This window comes from Physeter macrocephalus, chromosome 9 (genome assembly GCF_002837175.3).
Source record: "Physeter macrocephalus isolate SW-GA chromosome 9, ASM283717v5, whole genome shotgun sequence".
In the NCBI taxonomy this organism is placed as follows: domain Eukaryota; kingdom Metazoa; phylum Chordata; class Mammalia; order Artiodactyla; family Physeteridae; genus Physeter; species Physeter macrocephalus.
In genome coordinates, this window is record NC_041222.1 from 32,754,113 (window position 1) to 32,772,780 (window position 18,668).

At 40.3% G+C, this 18,668-nt stretch overlaps 1 protein-coding gene across 6 annotated transcripts in view; it reads right to left on the minus strand.

Moving 5' to 3' along the window:
- The window catches only part of TLE4 (TLE family member 4, transcriptional corepressor), a 152,233-nt gene that overhangs the window by 116,479 nt on the left and 17,086 nt on the right, over window positions 1–18,668 (minus strand). For 4 of the 6 annotated variants that reach the window (XM_024126819.3, XM_024126818.3, XM_024126812.3 and 1 more), the window contains exon 5: window positions 2,957–3,019. The exons of the other annotated variants lie outside the window; for them this stretch is intronic. In XM_024126819.3, coding sequence (XP_023982587.1) covers window positions 2,957–3,019 — 63 coding nt within the window. The remainder of the gene's footprint in view (window positions 1–2,956; window positions 3,020–18,668) is intronic. 6 annotated transcript variants of the gene reach the window in all.

Below are 18,668 nucleotides of genomic sequence, written 5' to 3' on the forward strand. Positions count from 1 at the left end.
AGCAGAATTCCGAAAAGTCTTACCCATCCCTAGAAGCCAAAAGAAAGTGGGAGAAAAGAACAGCTTCAGACAGGTGAGGACTCACTCACTAGGTTTCTCTAAATCCTGATTTTAAGGATCCTGTGAAATTTTAAGAACTGTAAGTGACAATTAACTCACTTAATGAAAAGAGTTGGCAATATCTTTGTTTAATGCCTGGGACTTTGGAACTAGTTGTACACAAGTACAATAAGCACATCACTAAAACAGATATTGGCTATAATTTTTTTAAGTGTTTTGGTGAAATCTAATAGGAAAATACTTTTCTCTGATGTTACATACATAGACACACTTCGAGTCCTTGAGCTACAATTATACAACTTACTTCCCCCAAAAATGTCTTGCAGTTAAAACTAAATTTATTCAACAGCTGTCATTCAGTACATATTTTTTTAATTTTAGAAACTGTGGTACACTAGACACAAGCAATATTAAGCAGGTACATTAGTCAGCACATGGGAGCTAAATTAAAAATAGACTTATCTAGATGTCTGTAAATTTACTTCTTGTTCCTGCCAAACTCCAAAAATCCCCTCCAACCACTGTCCTATAGCTTATGCACCAGTCTTCAGGAAATGTTTTTCTTTTTTCTAAATACAATCATTTACTTTTCAAATAAAAATATTTTAAAATAAATTCTAATGTCGCAGCTGCCCTTCTGGCAGTGAGACTGTCACACAGAGAGCCAGTGTTAAAAGATCAGATTAAGAGCCTTCAGTCCTAGCACCAAGCGACACTTGCAGCCACGCAACAGTGATTTTGCATGTCTCTGAAGAGACAGGAAATAGAATTCATCTTCCTCTAATAACCTGCCTCCTGCCCTCCCTCCAGATTACAGTCCATCTGCCTCAGGGTAGAGGCAAGTAGTGCGATGCTCACAAAATGCCCAGAAGAGGAAACAAGGTGGGCAGCATTCAGACACAAAACATCCGAGAGGCCCGGACTGGACGGCAACAAGCATGTCTGTTGCCCACACATTAAAAGATATACACACACCTTAGGAAACTAAAAAATAGAAGAGCCAATTAAATCCAAAGCAAGCAGAAGAAAAGATATACACAGCATCAGGATTTAGAAAACCATGACAGAGGTCATCCATTACACATGTCAAGGATTTCAACCAAGAAATGTCAAAAGTATTGGGGAAATAAACAGTAAGTAGTGAGATTATGATGCCTATCCTCCCAGCTTAAGGCAGAAAAGGAGTTGCCAGTATCTCCCCACGGCTTTCCTCTACAGGGTACGACTTCCTTAGCCAATTAATTCCAGTCCAGTCTTCCTCAGCACCACTACCATTACATAGTCTCTTCCTACCGGGCCTGCTCACACAAACAACATAACTCATGTGGGAAAACGACCTGCTGGCGTATCAGCTAGCTCCACCAACACCCCAAGCTCTCCTCCCACATCTGAACATAACCCCACAGGTCCTGCAAAAATGCCATGGGAATAAGCTGTGCTGGTGATTATGTGTAGGAGTCTGTGTCTTCAGAAGCCTAAAATCTAATACCACCCCAGGGAAAATTCAAACTTTTCCCTCTGCCTTGGGGAACAACACCTCAGTCTGGTCACAGCATGGTGGGTTACACATTCTTCCCATTCACCACCTCCATAAAGCAGAGCTGCTTAAAGTAAGAAGAAATACACGCTGGTCTGGATCAGGCAAAGGGCAGCCAGACTTCCTAAAGAAATGCAAACAGGCCCCTTGACTCTCCTTCAGCGCTCCACGTAATCTAGTCAACAAGCAAATCCTGAGTAGAAATAGGTAAATGGGAATATAGTGGGTGGTGGTTTTGTGGTCACAGCTAAATGATGAGAAAGACATCCTTTGTTATTTGTGATCCAGAAGAGCATTTGAGTTCAGGATATTAACTTAGGTCCATGGTTTGTGAATATGAGCGCCCCCAAAGGATATATTCCCATGAAAGTTCCTCATGGTTACTGAGGTCTAACCCAGCTCAGACCAAATAAGAAGTCAGATAGGGATCCACATATCTATAACACACACGAACGCTCAAATACCGGCTGCATGCTAACCTCAGCGCATGCCCACTGGCAGGCAGGCGGGTGAACTGTTCTCCTGAAAAGCAGTGACACAACTGAAGGGGAGGAGGGAAGTGCCTCGGTGCCTGCCAGCCCACAACACCAAGCACTGTGGCTGCAAGACGTGCAGCTATTCCATTTATTAGCTTCTTCCTTCTCACAGCTGATCTTACCTGAGCAAATGAAGGATTCAGTAGTCCAGAAGCAAAAACTCTCTCTCCAGCTGGTGCACCTAAACTTTGTAACTACTAAAAGCAAGCAAGCAAGCAAGCAAGCAAGCAAGCAAGTAAGCAGAGGAGGAAAAAGAGAAAAAAAAAAAAAAGAAAGCCACCATGCACTAGAAATGCACCTCCTCATTCCACCGTGTATGCACCTGTGGGCAGCGTGCGCGCTTCCACTATCGGGAGCAGAAGAAAGCTAAGTGAGCTGCACGTGGGGGCCTGGTGAGGTTAGCCAAAAGTTACATCAGTTTGTTTACTATGTAAAGGCTTTCTGTTTGATATATCTTCTGGCAACTCTTAATGCCCAGTGACAAAAGTATAGAACAAGCTCTTGTCTTCTGGGCAATTTTTCAATCTCCCCTATTAGATGCCATTATGACAAAGTCATAATTCTGAGCAACACTACATAGTCCAATGACAGCAAAAGATTTAACAACTGAATTTTGCTTAGCACATTAGAAAATACTCCATTATATAAACACAATTATATTCCACTGAATGTTAATAAGGTGTAGAGGTTGGAATGCGAACACTGTATCTTAGAAATGTGCAATAAAAACACCAAGAGACAGACAAGGCCAAGGAGTCAGTTTTATCTGCAAAACCACTAAAATGGTACCTTCCAGCCCAATGCTTGAAACCAACTGCCTTACCTCTTGGGACAGGAAAGGAATGACTTGTGCACAGATAGCATTCAGCCTCTTGACAATCTCTGCCTGCAAAGAAAAGAAAAGAAAAGAAAAAAAAAAAAGGAAAGGAAAGCAATAAAGAGAACAGTCAGCTGGTTACAAATTCCCGAAATATTAACAGGATGATATTAAAACGCACTTTATATTCTGGCTGGCGGATTTCCTAAGGAAGAGGAAAACTCTCATCAGCAAGCCCATTAAAAGGAGGCAATGACAACAGTGCCACATTAATAGCACAATTTATTAACCAGCATTCATCTTAAAAAGTCAACCTTCAAGCACCAGGACAACATAAAAAGGAATTTAATTTTCATGACTGGAAATCTGTTTTCAGAAGCCTTCAACGGGACCCTTGTTCATTCTAATGTGGTTTTACATAAAACCTTGCATTTTTTAAGTTTAGATGGTAAAGATACAATCTTCTCTACACCCCAACTTCCCTCACCTAATAACTCACTGGAGTTCGACATTTGCAGCCTTTGCTTTAAACACAGGCACTGAGATTTCATGAGCAAGTCCCCAACCTCCTTAAAGAACAGCACCCAACCAACTCAGGTGAGCTGACTACTTCAGATCCTTAGTTATAAATTGTTGGGAAATGGCATGTTTTTGTCAACCATTAAAATTTCCAAATGTGTCCCACCAGGGTTTTCAGTGTGCAGAGGTTTAGAACATGCTAAAATCCTCCTATACTTAGCAGAAAGCAATTATTTATATATGGTGACTAACCTTGGGAACATTAATTACCATTGTACTATAGATCTGCAAAAGTCCCAATAATGTCAGATAATAGAGCTTATTCTCTATTAATTTGGTAAGTGTTCAAATTTTAGACAAATAGGATTCTGCAGTAAGTAAAAAAAAAAAAAAAAAAAAAGAAAAAGAAACAAACGCCACCACTATGTTTTTCTTTAAAAAGCCACCCAGAACTTCACTGATCTTCACCTTAATTTACATTATCAGATGGCTCCTTATATACTTTAGTACGTGACATGTAGACAACAGGGTTTTTACACACTTATACACAAAAAAACTTTTTTTCCAGTTTTATTGAGATATAATTGACATATGGCACTCTATAAGGTTAAGGTGTACAGCATAATGATTTGACTTACATATATACTGTGAAATGATTACTGCAGTAAGTTTAGTTAACATCCATCAAAACAGCTTATATTTTAATGATGGAGTGGGAAAAAGGAGAGGCAATAAGTGATGGGAGACAGAAAACATAAAGCAATTACTATTCCTGAGACATTCTTAATGTAAATTCCATCCAGGGTCAGTTCCTCATTTTATAGGAAGACAAAAATTCTCCTTTTCTTGCCAAGTCATTACCAGAATGACAGCGACACTCCACTTGCGCAATCTAGATTTCCTTCTTTCATCAGCAACCCTTTTGACTTTGTGGCTAGGCAATCTTTTAAATACTAGCACCTTAAAAACTTTGCCAGCCAAGAGAAAACACAAATTCACCATGAAGTTTCAAACCTCAGCTTTCCCTTCCAGCCTGCATTCCTAACAGGATGGACAAAAACCCAGTACCAATAAGCAGCAGTGAATAAGGACCCAACTGTGCTGACCTGATTTAATTTACTGCCCTGGCCCCGTGGAGCATTTAGCTATCCTTTAAGAATGCTTAAACCACCATGAAAATCTGCAATGGGAATCACCAAACCACTCTCCACCTGGACCGAACATACCACAGTGGTTACAGGGTGAAATTCCAGTGCGAGCTGAGAAAATAGAGCAGCATGCATCAGACTGAAAGCACTAGTCTCAGAGGCATTTGGTTGTTAAGCTTTTTGTAGGCAGAGGTGGAGGGGGAGAGAATAAAAGATAATGAGATACTTTGGGGCAAACCAAACTGATGATTCTAATGCTTAGAACCATCTGCCAAGCATATTTTCCTCATTATGTTGTTTACATAAATAAAATAGTCCCTTGCTGGGAGGGTTGAAAAATGTGTGGGCACATAAGAAAACTGAGTTCTCTAGTTTGCCTACATAACCCAGGCAACAAAAACTACCCCTAAGGAAACTCACTCATCTGTCAAAATAAAGACCAAGAGGTACTTATTTGGCTCCTTTAATGTGGGGCCTAGGCCATGTTAAGTCTGAGCAACTATGAAAAAAAATCTACATTTCCTTAAAAATAAATGTAGAAAAGCCAAAAGGTCGTTTTACTGATTCATGTATGTTAAGATACATACATAACAGAAAAAAGAGGGTAGAAACCTTCCAAACTTTTTCTTTAAAGGTCTCCTTTTGTCTAAAAGACTTCTTAATTTCTTTAAGTTGTCACACCAACGGATTTTCCTGGTCAGGCTAATTGGCAGCAAGGGGGTAGGATGCGTGTGTGTGTGTGATTTCATAAAATTAAGCGGGTCATTCCTCACTTTGAAAGCTAAAGTTGCCTCGGAAACACTGCTGCTTCCATGGGCATCTAATTTTGCCTCTTTTGTCCCACAGGACCCAGCTTTAGGGAGGCATCATTTATTTACAGGCCTTTCCACTGGGCTTCAGCAATCAGCCAATAATACTGTGGACACACACTTCTAATGGCCTATGTTTTGAAACTGAGTCTAATCTAATGGCTGGGGCCCAAACTCCTTTTCCAGCACAGCCATTAAAGGATGTAGGTTATTGCTGTTGTCACCACTGATATTTGTCATTGTAATGTAATTAGGGCCCTAAAATGATGCATTACAGCCCTTGGCACAGCTTCTATTAAAATCTTTTCTTCTGCTCACTGAACTGCGACCTGCTTTCTGATGAATAACAGACAGAAAGCTTTAGGGTAAGGAGCAGATTCATCAAAGAAGTATTTTTCAGCTTTGGGGAAAGAGAGGGGGAAAAAAGGCAACCTAGGAGGAAAAGCACCAGGGGAGGAAAAGCCACAATACACATTTGAATTTCATCTGACCACTTGAAATTCTGATTGCATCTGATGAATCTTGCTTAGACAATATATTTCCCAGCCTTCGAATCACATGGTTAATCAGGGCTCTAATCTGCTATCCATCAGCCTATGCCAGCGCTGTAGCTTCCCATCAAATTTATAGGTGATGCGGCTCATGCATCCCTGAGCAAGTACATTCACAGCCCATTTAAACAGGCAGAGATTCTGAAATACTGCTGTGAGGGTTACTGGATGTTATCATGGTATTCAATGCTTTATGGAACTGCTAACTATTGCCTTCAGATGCCCATGATATTCCAAAATAGGATTAATGGCCTCCATAAAAGAACAATTGTTCATGCCAAAATATAACAAAATGATTGTTTTTGCAGCCATAGTTTGTTAAATACATTAACAATTTTGACACTTCTATTACGTTTTCTTCAATCCATCAGTATATTCATGAAAAAGAAAAAAGTCCCACACGTAATATTTTCCTACCCTCAATTCACTACCATTTTATTTCCTCCTTCTGTAATGTCCCTCCTTTATGCCACCCTCCAATAAAAAGAACCAATAAAAATAATGACCATTCCACTTAAAAAACAAAATACCTGTTTGGGCAAAATTTTTTAGAAAAAGGCAACTTAACAAAAAAGGCATTCTATGAAATCCCTTGGTTATGCACTTGACACCTGGCACATGAATGCTGACAGACTAAACAACCCCAAAGTGGTGACGGCCAGTGGACTAGCAGCATGACCAGTTAAGTGATGAAACAGAGAAAGAGCGAGAAAAACCATTTATCCCTTTTTTTCTTCACACTCCAACTCGAGAATCATTGCAAAATGTATTAACTACCTTGCATCATGGGAAAGTAATGTCACACACTGAAAAGAATGCCACAGTTCAATCCCTTCATTAAAAAGTAACAAATACTAAAGCACACAATATCGGATATTTTCTTTATTACTTGTAACAAATTAGTTATTTAAGTAAGACAAAAAACTAGTTAAGCCTACACTTTTATTGAATTACATCCCCTCAAATAGTCCTAATAAAAAATCTAATTTTTATTTTGATTATTTCCGCCTATGATTTCCTTAAAAAATAAATTTTATTTTAATGGCATAATAAACTTGAGAGAAAGTACAGATTATCAAAGACAAGTATCAAAAGCAATTGTTCATTTAAAAAATGTTTGTGTTTTTGTTCTCTCATCAAGATAGGAACAACACTACTATATAGTATTGTTGAAATAAAACAGAGTAACAAAACATTACTAAGAAACCATTTCAGTAGCCAATGGGGTGGAAGGGAGGGGCAAAAAACCTATTATAGTTTCAGGAAAACATTCTCGAAGAATAACATTTCACAACTGATTTGTTCTTATACAGCAGTTTCTTTGCCAGAAAAATGTTTTATGAATCTATTTATTGTATTAAGTGTTTTATCAAGAACATACACCCATCTATTATATTTAAACACCAAAAAGTGAAGAAAAATTCCCACTTATTCTATCTGAAATGCCTTTCAGAATAAGTACAAATAAATCTTGCAATCCTCTCCTTTAACCCCCTTTTACCACTACAGAACCAAGACTGCAATTTTTTGTTTTAATCCGAAAATATCTTGATTTGTTATTGATTTGTTCCAAATTATCTGAGAAACAGTACAACTTCTGGAACTGATCCTGCCTGTCCATAGATTAAAAAGTCAGAAGACTAATGAGAAATTCTTCCCAACTTAATAAAAATCCAGACTACACATAGGAAAAAATATTCAAGTAGTACTATTTCTCTAAAGTGACAACTCAGTTTTCATCTTGTCATCAAATTTCAACTTAACAAAAGAGCTAAGAACATGTAATAAATAAAATTAATTGTTTGTATTCTTTTAAAAAGCCAGACTGGAATAACGCTTAGAGATTTAGATCAAAAGGTATTGTCAAGCACTGCCAGCAAGCTGGTAAACCAGATGCCTAAGTTATTTTGGTACAGGTGATTATTTTGCACAAAGTAGTTTATACTGCTTAATAAAGCAATAAAATGAAGTAGTAACATTGTAAGAATCAATGTAATGGGACATCTATGAGTTCCCTAAAGGACTGATTCAAACTACTAAGACTTTTTTTTGCAATGTATTAAGACAATCTGTAAAAGCTCTCATCCCACTTCCTCCAACAAGAAAGAGGTACTGTCTCAGAGTACTCAATTAGTATTACACTGAATGATACGAAAGTGCCAATATTCAACCATTTTTTTTTATCCACTCCCACTCCCCTAGTGAGTTTAACTAAAGCAATGATTCTACTGATTGTACTATCTCAAGCAATGTCAATCTGCTTTGTGTTTTGAACTCATGTTTATGCTACTTTACTGTATGCCAATTGTGCTTTTAAAGTGCCCAGCATGCAGTTATTAACTGCATATACTGAGGTATCCCCCTTGTTTGTCCTAACAAGATATTCAGGTGCTACTGTTCATGGTGCTAGTGTAGGAACACACAGGATGATGTCTTTCCCAAAGAGTATCACAGAATACCTACATTTCATGAAACTATTTCCATCTATCCCCAAAGGTGAAGCTGTATTTTACTGAAGCATTTTTGCAATGGTTAGAAAAAAGGGTCCCTTCCTCTCACCTCTTGAGCTTTCTAGAAGGTCTTTAAGGGAATTCCCAGATATTTGCCTATTATCCTACCTACATCTTCCGGGCTCTGGTTATTGTGTTTAACTACTGTTCCAAATGTCAAGAGTGATATTTTATCACGGTTGAGAATGACAATCATTTTGCCTGACAGACATCCAGTTAATACCCCAAGGTCAAATCATTTTGGTTCTCAAGTCTGAAAAACACTGGAACCAATGGTAAGGTTATACTCAGCTCTACCAGAGGGGTGGGGCAAGGAAAATGGAAACAAAGATGGGAGGGAAAAGTGGGATGTCAGGAGTAGGGAAAGCAAACTCCTTTCTCTGGGGGACTTAACCCCAGCCTCCGCAGAACCAGGTGGAGCTGGTCAGAGAACCTGATGACCGAATACCGAGACACTCAGGGTTCGGCACACGCTCACTTCCTCAGCACTCCTGGGCCAGTGTATCACACAGCAAGCCCTGCCAGCTATTTTCTGATTTCTCTTCTCTCTCTCCCTGTCTCTGAATCACTTTCTTCTTTTTTTTTTTTCTGCCCTACTCTTTCCCACTGACATAAATGTACAGGTGCCTTGAATGAGGATTTACAATTAAGCATTTTCATTCTCAGCAATGGCTGGAGGGCACAAATATTCCTTGTGCGCATAGTAGGCGAAGATACTCCCCTTGACTTCCCCCAAAATGATGTATATGATTTAAATGTACGTAAGAAATATCTGAAAACAGAGGAATTTGAATATTGGAATAAAACCAAAAAGAAAACAAAAACAATAAAGGGTCTTACCAAGTTCTCGTCAAGGACACCTATTCTCCAGGAAAGCAACAAGCCACCTTTCCTACACTGACAGCCATGCTCTACTTTTCAGTCAATACTCTTAGTTTGGACTAAAGGCTTCCTTGTCTACTTCCTTCTTGTTTATCTCCATTTTTCAACAAATCTTCATCTATATCCATATTCCTCAACACTTCCTTTTCTCTTGTCCCTTCAGTTCTAAAATGACCTCTATCAGTTTCCTCTTCCTCCTCCCAATTATATAAAATGTCAACTCTTTGAAGCCATCACTGCCAAGGTACCCTTCCATCCCCGTCAACTGTTTTCTCTGTTTAATAAAACAGTCAGCTCTTTTCAAATGCAAAGTTTTGCTCTTCTGCTGTTTGCACTTATACCGCCTTGCCAAACATGTGCCCTACCATACAGGTCCTGGCACAGGAGGCAAGTGCATCCACAGGGCCCGCCAGAGATCTGACCCTGGCAGCAAAAAATGGGGGTGCCCAAAGCCTGGCAAGGGTAAGGGAGAGTCCCTCTGCCTGGAGCCACCTCCCTCAGACCTCCTCATGGCTCACTGCCTACTCATCACTTCGGTCTCAGTCCACAGGATCCCTCCTCAGACAACTTCACTCATCGTCCTCCGGGACTCCTTTCTCCCTGTCACTCTCCAGCCCATTACAGTCTTCTTCACAACATTCATAATCACCTGAAATTACCTCACCTACGTTTTTGTTTACATGTACTAGCGTAGTGCTTCTCAAACTTTAGTGTGCATACTAATCACTTGGGAATCTGGTTAAAAATCCAGCCTAGAGTGGGGTCTAAGAGTCTACACTTCTAACAAACTCCAAAGTGACACTGGCACTAGGGGTCTGCAGACCAACATTAGGTCTGCAGCAAGGTTACAGAGAATGGAGGCTCAATGAGGGCAGAGATTGATTTGTCTATACCCCAGTCCTGGTATGTAGAAGACACTCAAAAAATATTTGTTGAATGACCAGAAGAAACTGCAGTCCAGGTTCGGTGGTTGGAAACTCCTGAAATCTTTTGCAAGCATGCTAAAACTGTTTGGGAATAGTTATAGCACTTCAACCATAAAGGAATACCTGTCTAGAAGACCTGCTTATACTGATTTGGTTTGCTTACCTCTCCAACAACATCTTTTCTAGCATTTAGGATGCCATACTGCTCAAAAAGAATAATAAGTAATCACAATGGGCCACAAAAGGAAATGCAAATCCACTCTGGACAATTCTTGACTGATAAGTATATGATTAAAGCTTCCATTCTGAAACCATGGCAGGATGTGCGTTTTAAAAGATCATTTGCGAAATGCAGAGGAGATGCCATTCAACCTCCTTCCAAAGATTATTCACCAGACTGTGATCACCTGACCCACTGGAATTGGGGTATTTGTTAGAAGGCACACTGGGAGGAGGGCACCTTGTATGGTGACTCATGATAAATCTCCCTGACGGGATCTCCAGAGTGAATTAGTAATGGCTGAAGAGAAGGCCCTAGCCAGGGACCAGCACCCCTCACAGGTCTCACAGGAAGAGCGATTCCTGACAATTCCAGGTGTAGTGGGTCACAGGGGTTACACACATGAGCTCGAGTGTAGACCAGCTCAGGCACATCAACCCTGCTCAAAACTTGGACATTTAGTGGCCGGCTTGGGGAGCGACAGGCACAGCCACAGCATGAGGACCCCTAGAGAGAATATGCCACTGGAATCCCTTCCAAACAAGGTCCAGGAATTGCTGCAGCATCACACTCATGGGATCCCATATATGGATTTAGATATGCAAATCCACTCCCCACAACCCCAGACAAACCTGTGTGAATATGCTCACTGTAAGAGGGTTCTAATAATTAGGAAGCCTTTACTTAGAATATACTACTTCCTTGCCTGTTTCTGTGGAGTTTTTCTGTCATGGGTGCAGTGTATGCCCCACAAAAGTCCACTATCACTCACTGATTCCTCACCTAAACTCTTTAGTGACTCCTATACACTGGGAGAAGCTGCCTGTGACAGACAGGCTGCTTAAGAAATTAAAGAAGAAATCCCATACCACAGACTAAGAGCTTTCTATAATCAGAAAAATAATAGCATTTTCCCTATCATCAGGCTCACATCTACCTCTGCTTGTTTTCTTCTTTAATACTTTATTAGGCTGTTGAGAAATTTAAAGGTGTAGAACACTATTGTCATCTATTTGTGCTCCTATATTCCTAGTTACTTTTAAAATGTATATTAAGCTGCTTTTTATTGTGCAGGCAGTTTAAAAATTTTCAACATGTGAACCTTAGGAAAAGCCAAAACCACGAACGTAATACTGCCTTTCTGTCCAGTCAACAAATATTTATCAGGCACCTACTATCTGTCAGGCCTACTTTAGGTGCTGACACAGGGATTGGAGACACAGGAGTGAACAAGACAAATAAGTCCCTGCTGTCATGGAGTTCACACTGTAGGGGCAAGGAGACAGAAGCAAACATACACATATATGAAGAGGAATTTCAGATGCTGAAAGGTGCTATGAAAAAGATAAAATGGAGGGTTGAAGAGAAAAGCCTGGGGCAGAGAGGAGATCTGGTTTGGATGAGATGATCAAGGAAAGACAAATAAAGAAGTGACTTAAAAGCTGAAATGTGGCTGGAAGCAGCAACACCCAAAGCAGGTTCTATACCAAGTTCTGCAGATGTCATTAACAAGTATTATATACATAAAGAGCTCCTTGGTCAGATGACTTTGCAGAGCTTAAACAAAGTTAAACACGATTCTTTTCCTGCTGACATCCCACAGCCTCTCAATTGACAATGTAATAAATCTTTGAAAAAGTGTACTTAAAAATGCAGTACTAATCAAACTTCCCTGACTATGGAACCCCTTCTTCTCAAAGCTCTTAGAGGCGATTATATTTCATGGGAAACATTGAGCTGGTCAATGGTTTCCAGCCCTGGCTTTACACTAACATTAGTAGTGGATCCCTCCCAAACACCAACGCCCAGGCCTCACCCCAAGCCAATGCACTCATACTCTCCAAGGGTAGAACCCACACGTCAGCATTTTATTTTAAAGCTCCCCAGGTGATTCTAATGTACAGGCAGGATTGAAAGCCATTAAGCTGGAGCACAGGATGCATGCAATGAAAAAACAGTGGAAAATAAGGACAGAAAGGGTTCACAGGGGTCATACTGTGGAAGGTCTTGAATGCCACACTAGAGAGCTTGAACTTTATTTGGAAGGCAGCAAGGACCTATCAAGGACAATTCCTAGGAAAGCTATGATAAATACCAGACAGGAGGTCAAGACACTCCAGGGCATTTCTGCCCTCCACCCCCTTCTTGCCACTGATTGTATTTGAGTGGCTGTGGAAGGGCAGAAGAGATTTATAACCACAAAACATACCACAAGAGGAAAGATGGAGGATGAAAGATAATTTCAGAATAGGAACAATATGAATTCCCATAGCACCACAAATGTAGGAAATTCAACAAGACATTTTCAGATATCAGCTCATTCATTCACTCTGACTCTAGGCTAGGAGCTATGGTAGAATCAGAGGTTAATGCCAAATTAATGTGGACCCTTTGAAGTTTTTAATAATCTAGTATAGCAGAAGACTAAATGGAAATAAACACAATAACGGACCCCATGTGGTACCTAGGTGGTACACAGAGGAGCCCGAGCAATGCAAGGTAGAAACCCCTTCTTGCTGAAGTCATTACAGAGGCTCTGGGGAGAGAGCAACATCATGTTAGCCATATTAATTCCACAGTCTTTCAACACTTGTCTCTATACTGCCAGGCACTATGTTACCCTCTGAGAAAAGAGTAGGGGAACAAGACAGGATTTATAGAGCCCATAATCTAACAAATGAGACAGACACTGAAAAAAACAAAATGCAAGGTCTTTTTAAATGCTTAACGGGAGACACTGTTTCCCTGAGTAACTGAGGGTGAAGTGAGTATGCCAGACAAAGGAGAGAGCGGCAGGGGAAAGGGCAAGAACATTCCAAAAAAGGATCGGCCTGCTACAACAGCGCGGGACATTCAGATCCTACAAACAGGACAAGTGAAAGGGGACACGATGAGGCTGAATAAGCAGATCCAGAAGAAACCAACGTACTGGGATTACCTCCACCCAGGTTAGGCCAGTTAGGAGACAACCAGATCACTCATGGTGAGAGTCATCACCATGTCTCACCACGTGGTGGCTAAAGGTACTACTTGTGACCATGATCAGTATCATCCTCCACATCCTAATGTTCATGGATGGTTACCTCTGGGCCAGATATCTCACTTAAGTGTAGAACAATTTTAAGAGGATGACTTCTGTCCCCATATTAAAGCCACAGAAGAGTAAACTGGTTAAGCCATTCACCATGATCAGAAAGCTGGAGGAGCAACTGAGAATAGATTCCAAGAGACCAGAAGACTGACTGGGTGTGGCTAATAAGTGAGAGGGAAAGGCAATCATAACCTCCCTCTGGGTTTCTGGCTTGAGAAATCGGGTGGATGCTGCTGGCATTTCCTGAGATAAAGATCTCTGGACCACAAGCAGATTTGTGGGGGAGGATGTCATTTGGGGACATGTTGAGTTTAAGTACTTGTGAGACATTCAAGGGAAAGGAGGATTTGGTTACATGCAATGGTCTCAGAGGAAACATCCAGGCTGCAGAAAAAAATGGGGATTCATCTACTTAGCAGAGTGGTCAACATCACCTAGGTAAAGGGTAAAAGAAGAAGAGGAGAGAGCCTTGTTGGAAATACTGGCTAGATTTCCTGGAGTGGAGAAGGGCCCTTGAAGAATGACCCAATACAGATAGATACAGAAGTGTACCCAGAGCTCCCATGAGCCCAGATAAGGGAGCAGAGAAGGCAAAGGCTGCAGACACAGCAATCAGCCAGGAGGCCAGCACAGCCATCCCAGCATGACAACAAGGGACTGATGGGAAGTGATGGGGAGGGCAAGAAAAGGAGACAGGCTGCACAGGGAGAAACAGCAGCATGCTGTGACGTCACTAGATTTGGACAATGAAAGGAAGTAAGGAATCCATGATTCCATCCAACATGTAAAGCTTGGATATGGCACTACCATTCATTAAGATAAGGAAGTCACAAGGCTGATTTCAAGGTTTACTTGGGGGGACAGTTATGGAAAGGCAAGGAAAGAATCCAGACTTAGGTGGCAGAACATTCTGCAAAGCACACCAGATATTGTGAATGATAAACTGTGCAGTGCCAAATCCCAGGTTAACTCTAATTACTAATCCAGCGGAACCATGACTTTAAAGCAAACCCTAAGTGATTTGGGACTCCATTTCTACAACCATGAAATGGGAAGAATAATGCTGCCCCACATCTCACTGGCAGAAATATTTATGAGAGTAGACTTATTAATATAATCCCTTAAGGTAAGTAGTACTGTTTGGTTTAAGACAGACTGAGATTAGATAGTGCTACAAATTGAGTAGCTGTATTGTTAGGTATCGATTGAAGCTTGGGGCTCCTCCTGTCTCTCAATTAAGAAGACATCCCCCACTAATTTATACTACACAGGGGAAGGGCTGCAGATCTAAAGGGGGGTGGGAGGACAGACTCACCAGCACAGTAATAATAAAGGACAGTGCCTCCCGACTGATGGAAAAGAGGAATGAAGTCAAAGGCCTGGCCGAAGAAATTTTGCTGTTTCTCCAGTTTCGTGCACTGTGACCCAGAAAAGACATTCTCGGTATTTATGTTTCGCTACTGGCAAAGGATCTCTCTTCCTCTTTTCTTGGTAAACAGATACTTGCCCTGGATGCAGTAAATTTTATATACAGTAGTAAAGAGTAAAGAATAGGAGGCTGGGGGCAGAGGAGGAGAGGGGAAGTCAGGCTCAACTTCAAAGCTTCCTGCAATTTAAGGCCACAGGTAACAGTTAAGTGAAACTTACAGAAAACACATTCTTTCTATTAGGAAGATGGTGAAAATGAAAAACAAAACTTCTCTCTAAAGCAAGTTATTAAATTAAGAATTCAGAAGTGCTCAGAAGAATTTAAACGAGTTTTGCATTAACCAAAACACAAAAGGCGGTGCCTCTCAGCTTCCTTCTTGTGACTGTGTCAAACTCCTTGACTTAATATTTTACACACGTCGAACTTGATCTTACCTTTCACCTAACTTGCTTTTACTTTTTTATTTTGGGGGTTACACTTTCCTTCATTTTATGAACTTCAATTTGTCTATTCCTAATCTATAAAACAACCCTGATAAACCTTTTGATTAAACATTCTAAAGCAGTGCTACTGAAAGCACTCAGTCCCCAAACTGTTATCCATCAGCAAGATAATGGGCTCATGCCAGAATTAAGTCAACTACTGTTTACTTCAGCTAGATAGGTTTTTTTGGTTGTTGTTCCTCGGTTTTGTTTTTTCAACAATAAAGACATTCCTGATGAAGGGAGTAGTGCATTGATTTATAGTCTGGTACAAGCTCCCTACCATAATGCCCACCATTAGCAAATAGTGCACGGACCTGCCACAGTCCATGGACCACACTGAGTAGCACTGCTCCAGGGCAACATTCCTACGATACAAACTATAACTTCTCATCGCCTGGTAGTTTAGGTGATAGATATTTTCCTTCAACGCAACAGAACTCTCCAACACAGCTCTAATAAGTGGAGCATTCCCTGATCCGCTGCCTGGTTTGTGTAGAGTGTCCACAGTAACATTTAACTACGTAAGGGGTAGGTGATGGTCTAGAAATCAGTTCTGCAGACACCCCAGCCACAGGGTCTTCCCACAAGATCATGCTGCCTCATAGTCTGATGCTGTGCAACAACAAACAAAAAGAAAATACTACAATTATATACTGTATTCTTACTTCTAAATGACAGGGTTAAAGGAGAGCATGACAAATGTTACAGCTTAAGAATGTTTTCACATCTTTCACAACAAAATACCCTCCAAAATTGGAGTTCTCCTTGCTTTAACTTGTTTCTTTTTCTGCACAGAATGTGCCAACATGAGAAACCAAATTACAACAAAATATACTACTTCATGATTCTGTTTGCCCATTTACCCAAAATATTGCTCAGGAATTAGAGGACAATATGAGCAGGGCAGCCATGAAGGATGAGAAGAAAGGAGCCAGAATTTGAAAGCATAAGTACCTATCAGACTGGGGTCTCAGTGAGCAGAGAGGGGGAGAAATGAAAAGTGCCCCTCATCTCTGTAGCAATGAAACAACCCCCAAACATCAGCTGGAGCTCAGCCAAGTTACCTAAGCAAGATACCATTAAAATTACTTCCATCTGCAAAGAGAGGTTATGCAGAGATACCACACTACCTATCAATCTTGACATCCTAAGTGGAGAGTCTCATTCAAACAGCACACAGACTCCTATGTACTACAAAAACTACACAATGGAAATAAAAAATAACAGATTTGGAAGAAATTTTGGAGATTTTGGAGAGTCTCTGGCTCCTTGCTACTAAAAACATGGTCAGTGGACCAGAAGCATGGGCATCAATGGGGCATCAGAAATGGACAACATATCAGGTACCACTCCAGACTTGCAGCAACAATCTGATTTTATCATGACCCCCAGTGATTTGCAGGCACATCAAAGTTTGAGACGCACTGCTCTGGTTCACTGGTTCTCAACCCAGATGCACATTAGAATCACCCCTGGAACTTTTAGAAAAATGCTGATGCCCAGGCCCCAGGCTGGGGAGCCCGGGACCCAGCATCTTATAAAACATACTGATCCAGTCCTATTACCTTGTTTTATGGATATAGATGAGCAACTGAGATTCAGAAAAGTTAGATGATTTGCCAAGATCACAGGAAGTTCATGGCTGAAATAGGAGTAAATCTAAAAAATATTTAGGATTGCGTTGCCCGTAAAAAAAAGTTGAAGAAACTGTAAAGTTACCAATAAGTCAAGCTAATTTTAAAGATCTAAGGTTTCATTTTGGTATATACTTTTTTATACTTTTATACTTTTAAATGAAACCAAAACATACTTATATTTATTTTACGTATTACCCTTGAACCTTGACCAGTTTTTTTCGACGCTGGGGGTGGCAGGGGGCATAATTCTCCATCAGCCACAACACCATTGGTGGAGACACAGTGAAGACTCAGTCTTCGGCTTCTGCCTAGGTCACAGTGGCAGGATCGTGGGTGACTTTTTCTTTCTTTATTTCTAAAATCTCTTTAATGTGAATATACTATTTTTTTAGGGAAAAAAAAAAGCAAGAAGGAAGAAAAATAAAGGAAAAAAAAGCATTCCAGAACCACCTTTTAAAGATCTCAATTTAACTTAGATCGAAGAGTCCAAAAACAAGGACAATCGCTGTGTTCTGGTAAAAGGGTCCAAAAGTACAGAAGCGACACTTGGCATACCTAAGACAAAAAACTTCTGCCACAACTGCTGACCCTTTTGGTGTTGATGTCATTACATTTAAAATGCCCATAAATTAGCACTAGATACATGGGGGTGAGGTGGGAGGTATGGGTGGAGTGAAGGAAATTAAAAGCTGTGGTCAGACTTGAAAAAAATACCCCATAAAGCAACGTATGTTTCTGACAGTTGAAACAGACTGCATGACAGACAGCAAAACCACATTTCCGCTTTTTTTTTTTTTTTTCTGGAATGGATCTGTGGCTTTATGCCACCAAGCAGTATTTTGGTTTACCAAAATGTACTCTATGGCCTTTTTAATTTCATGTTTACTTAACTTTCCTTACTATCACTGTTGTTCTCACTCAACTACAGCAGCTTAAGACAAGTGTCTTAAAGGAGGAAAAAGTTTAAAATACAGAATATGCCTCACATTCGGAAAAAAAGAAAATTAACCACACACATGTAATTCACATTGACTAAAGCACCCGTTGTAATTTTGGTATATAGCTCATACATAATGGACAATGGAAGTAATTACTGAAATATAGTAGTTTCTCAAGACAATTACAGACTCAGCCTCCTGTTTACATAAAATTTCTCAACACATAAAGGATAAAGAATCACTGACCTATTCACAGTTGTTGGCCAAATGATAGAAAATAAAAAGCAACAGAAGAAAAGAATGACTGGAGCAGAATTTCCATAGCTGATGAATAATTTAAAGGATTCTGTACCTATTTTTAATGTCAAAAAAAACTTTAAAAGGAAAAAAGCCAAAATCAGATAATTTGCAAACTCCCACTATTATATCTATATAAAGGTAATAGCAGTAATCAAGCAAAATGATGAAGAAAATCTCTCTCATACACTGACACAAAGGTCAAACACCTTCCTTAAAATGATAAGCTCCTAAAACCACTGCCCACAAAGGGCTGCCTGGCAAAGTCCACTGTGG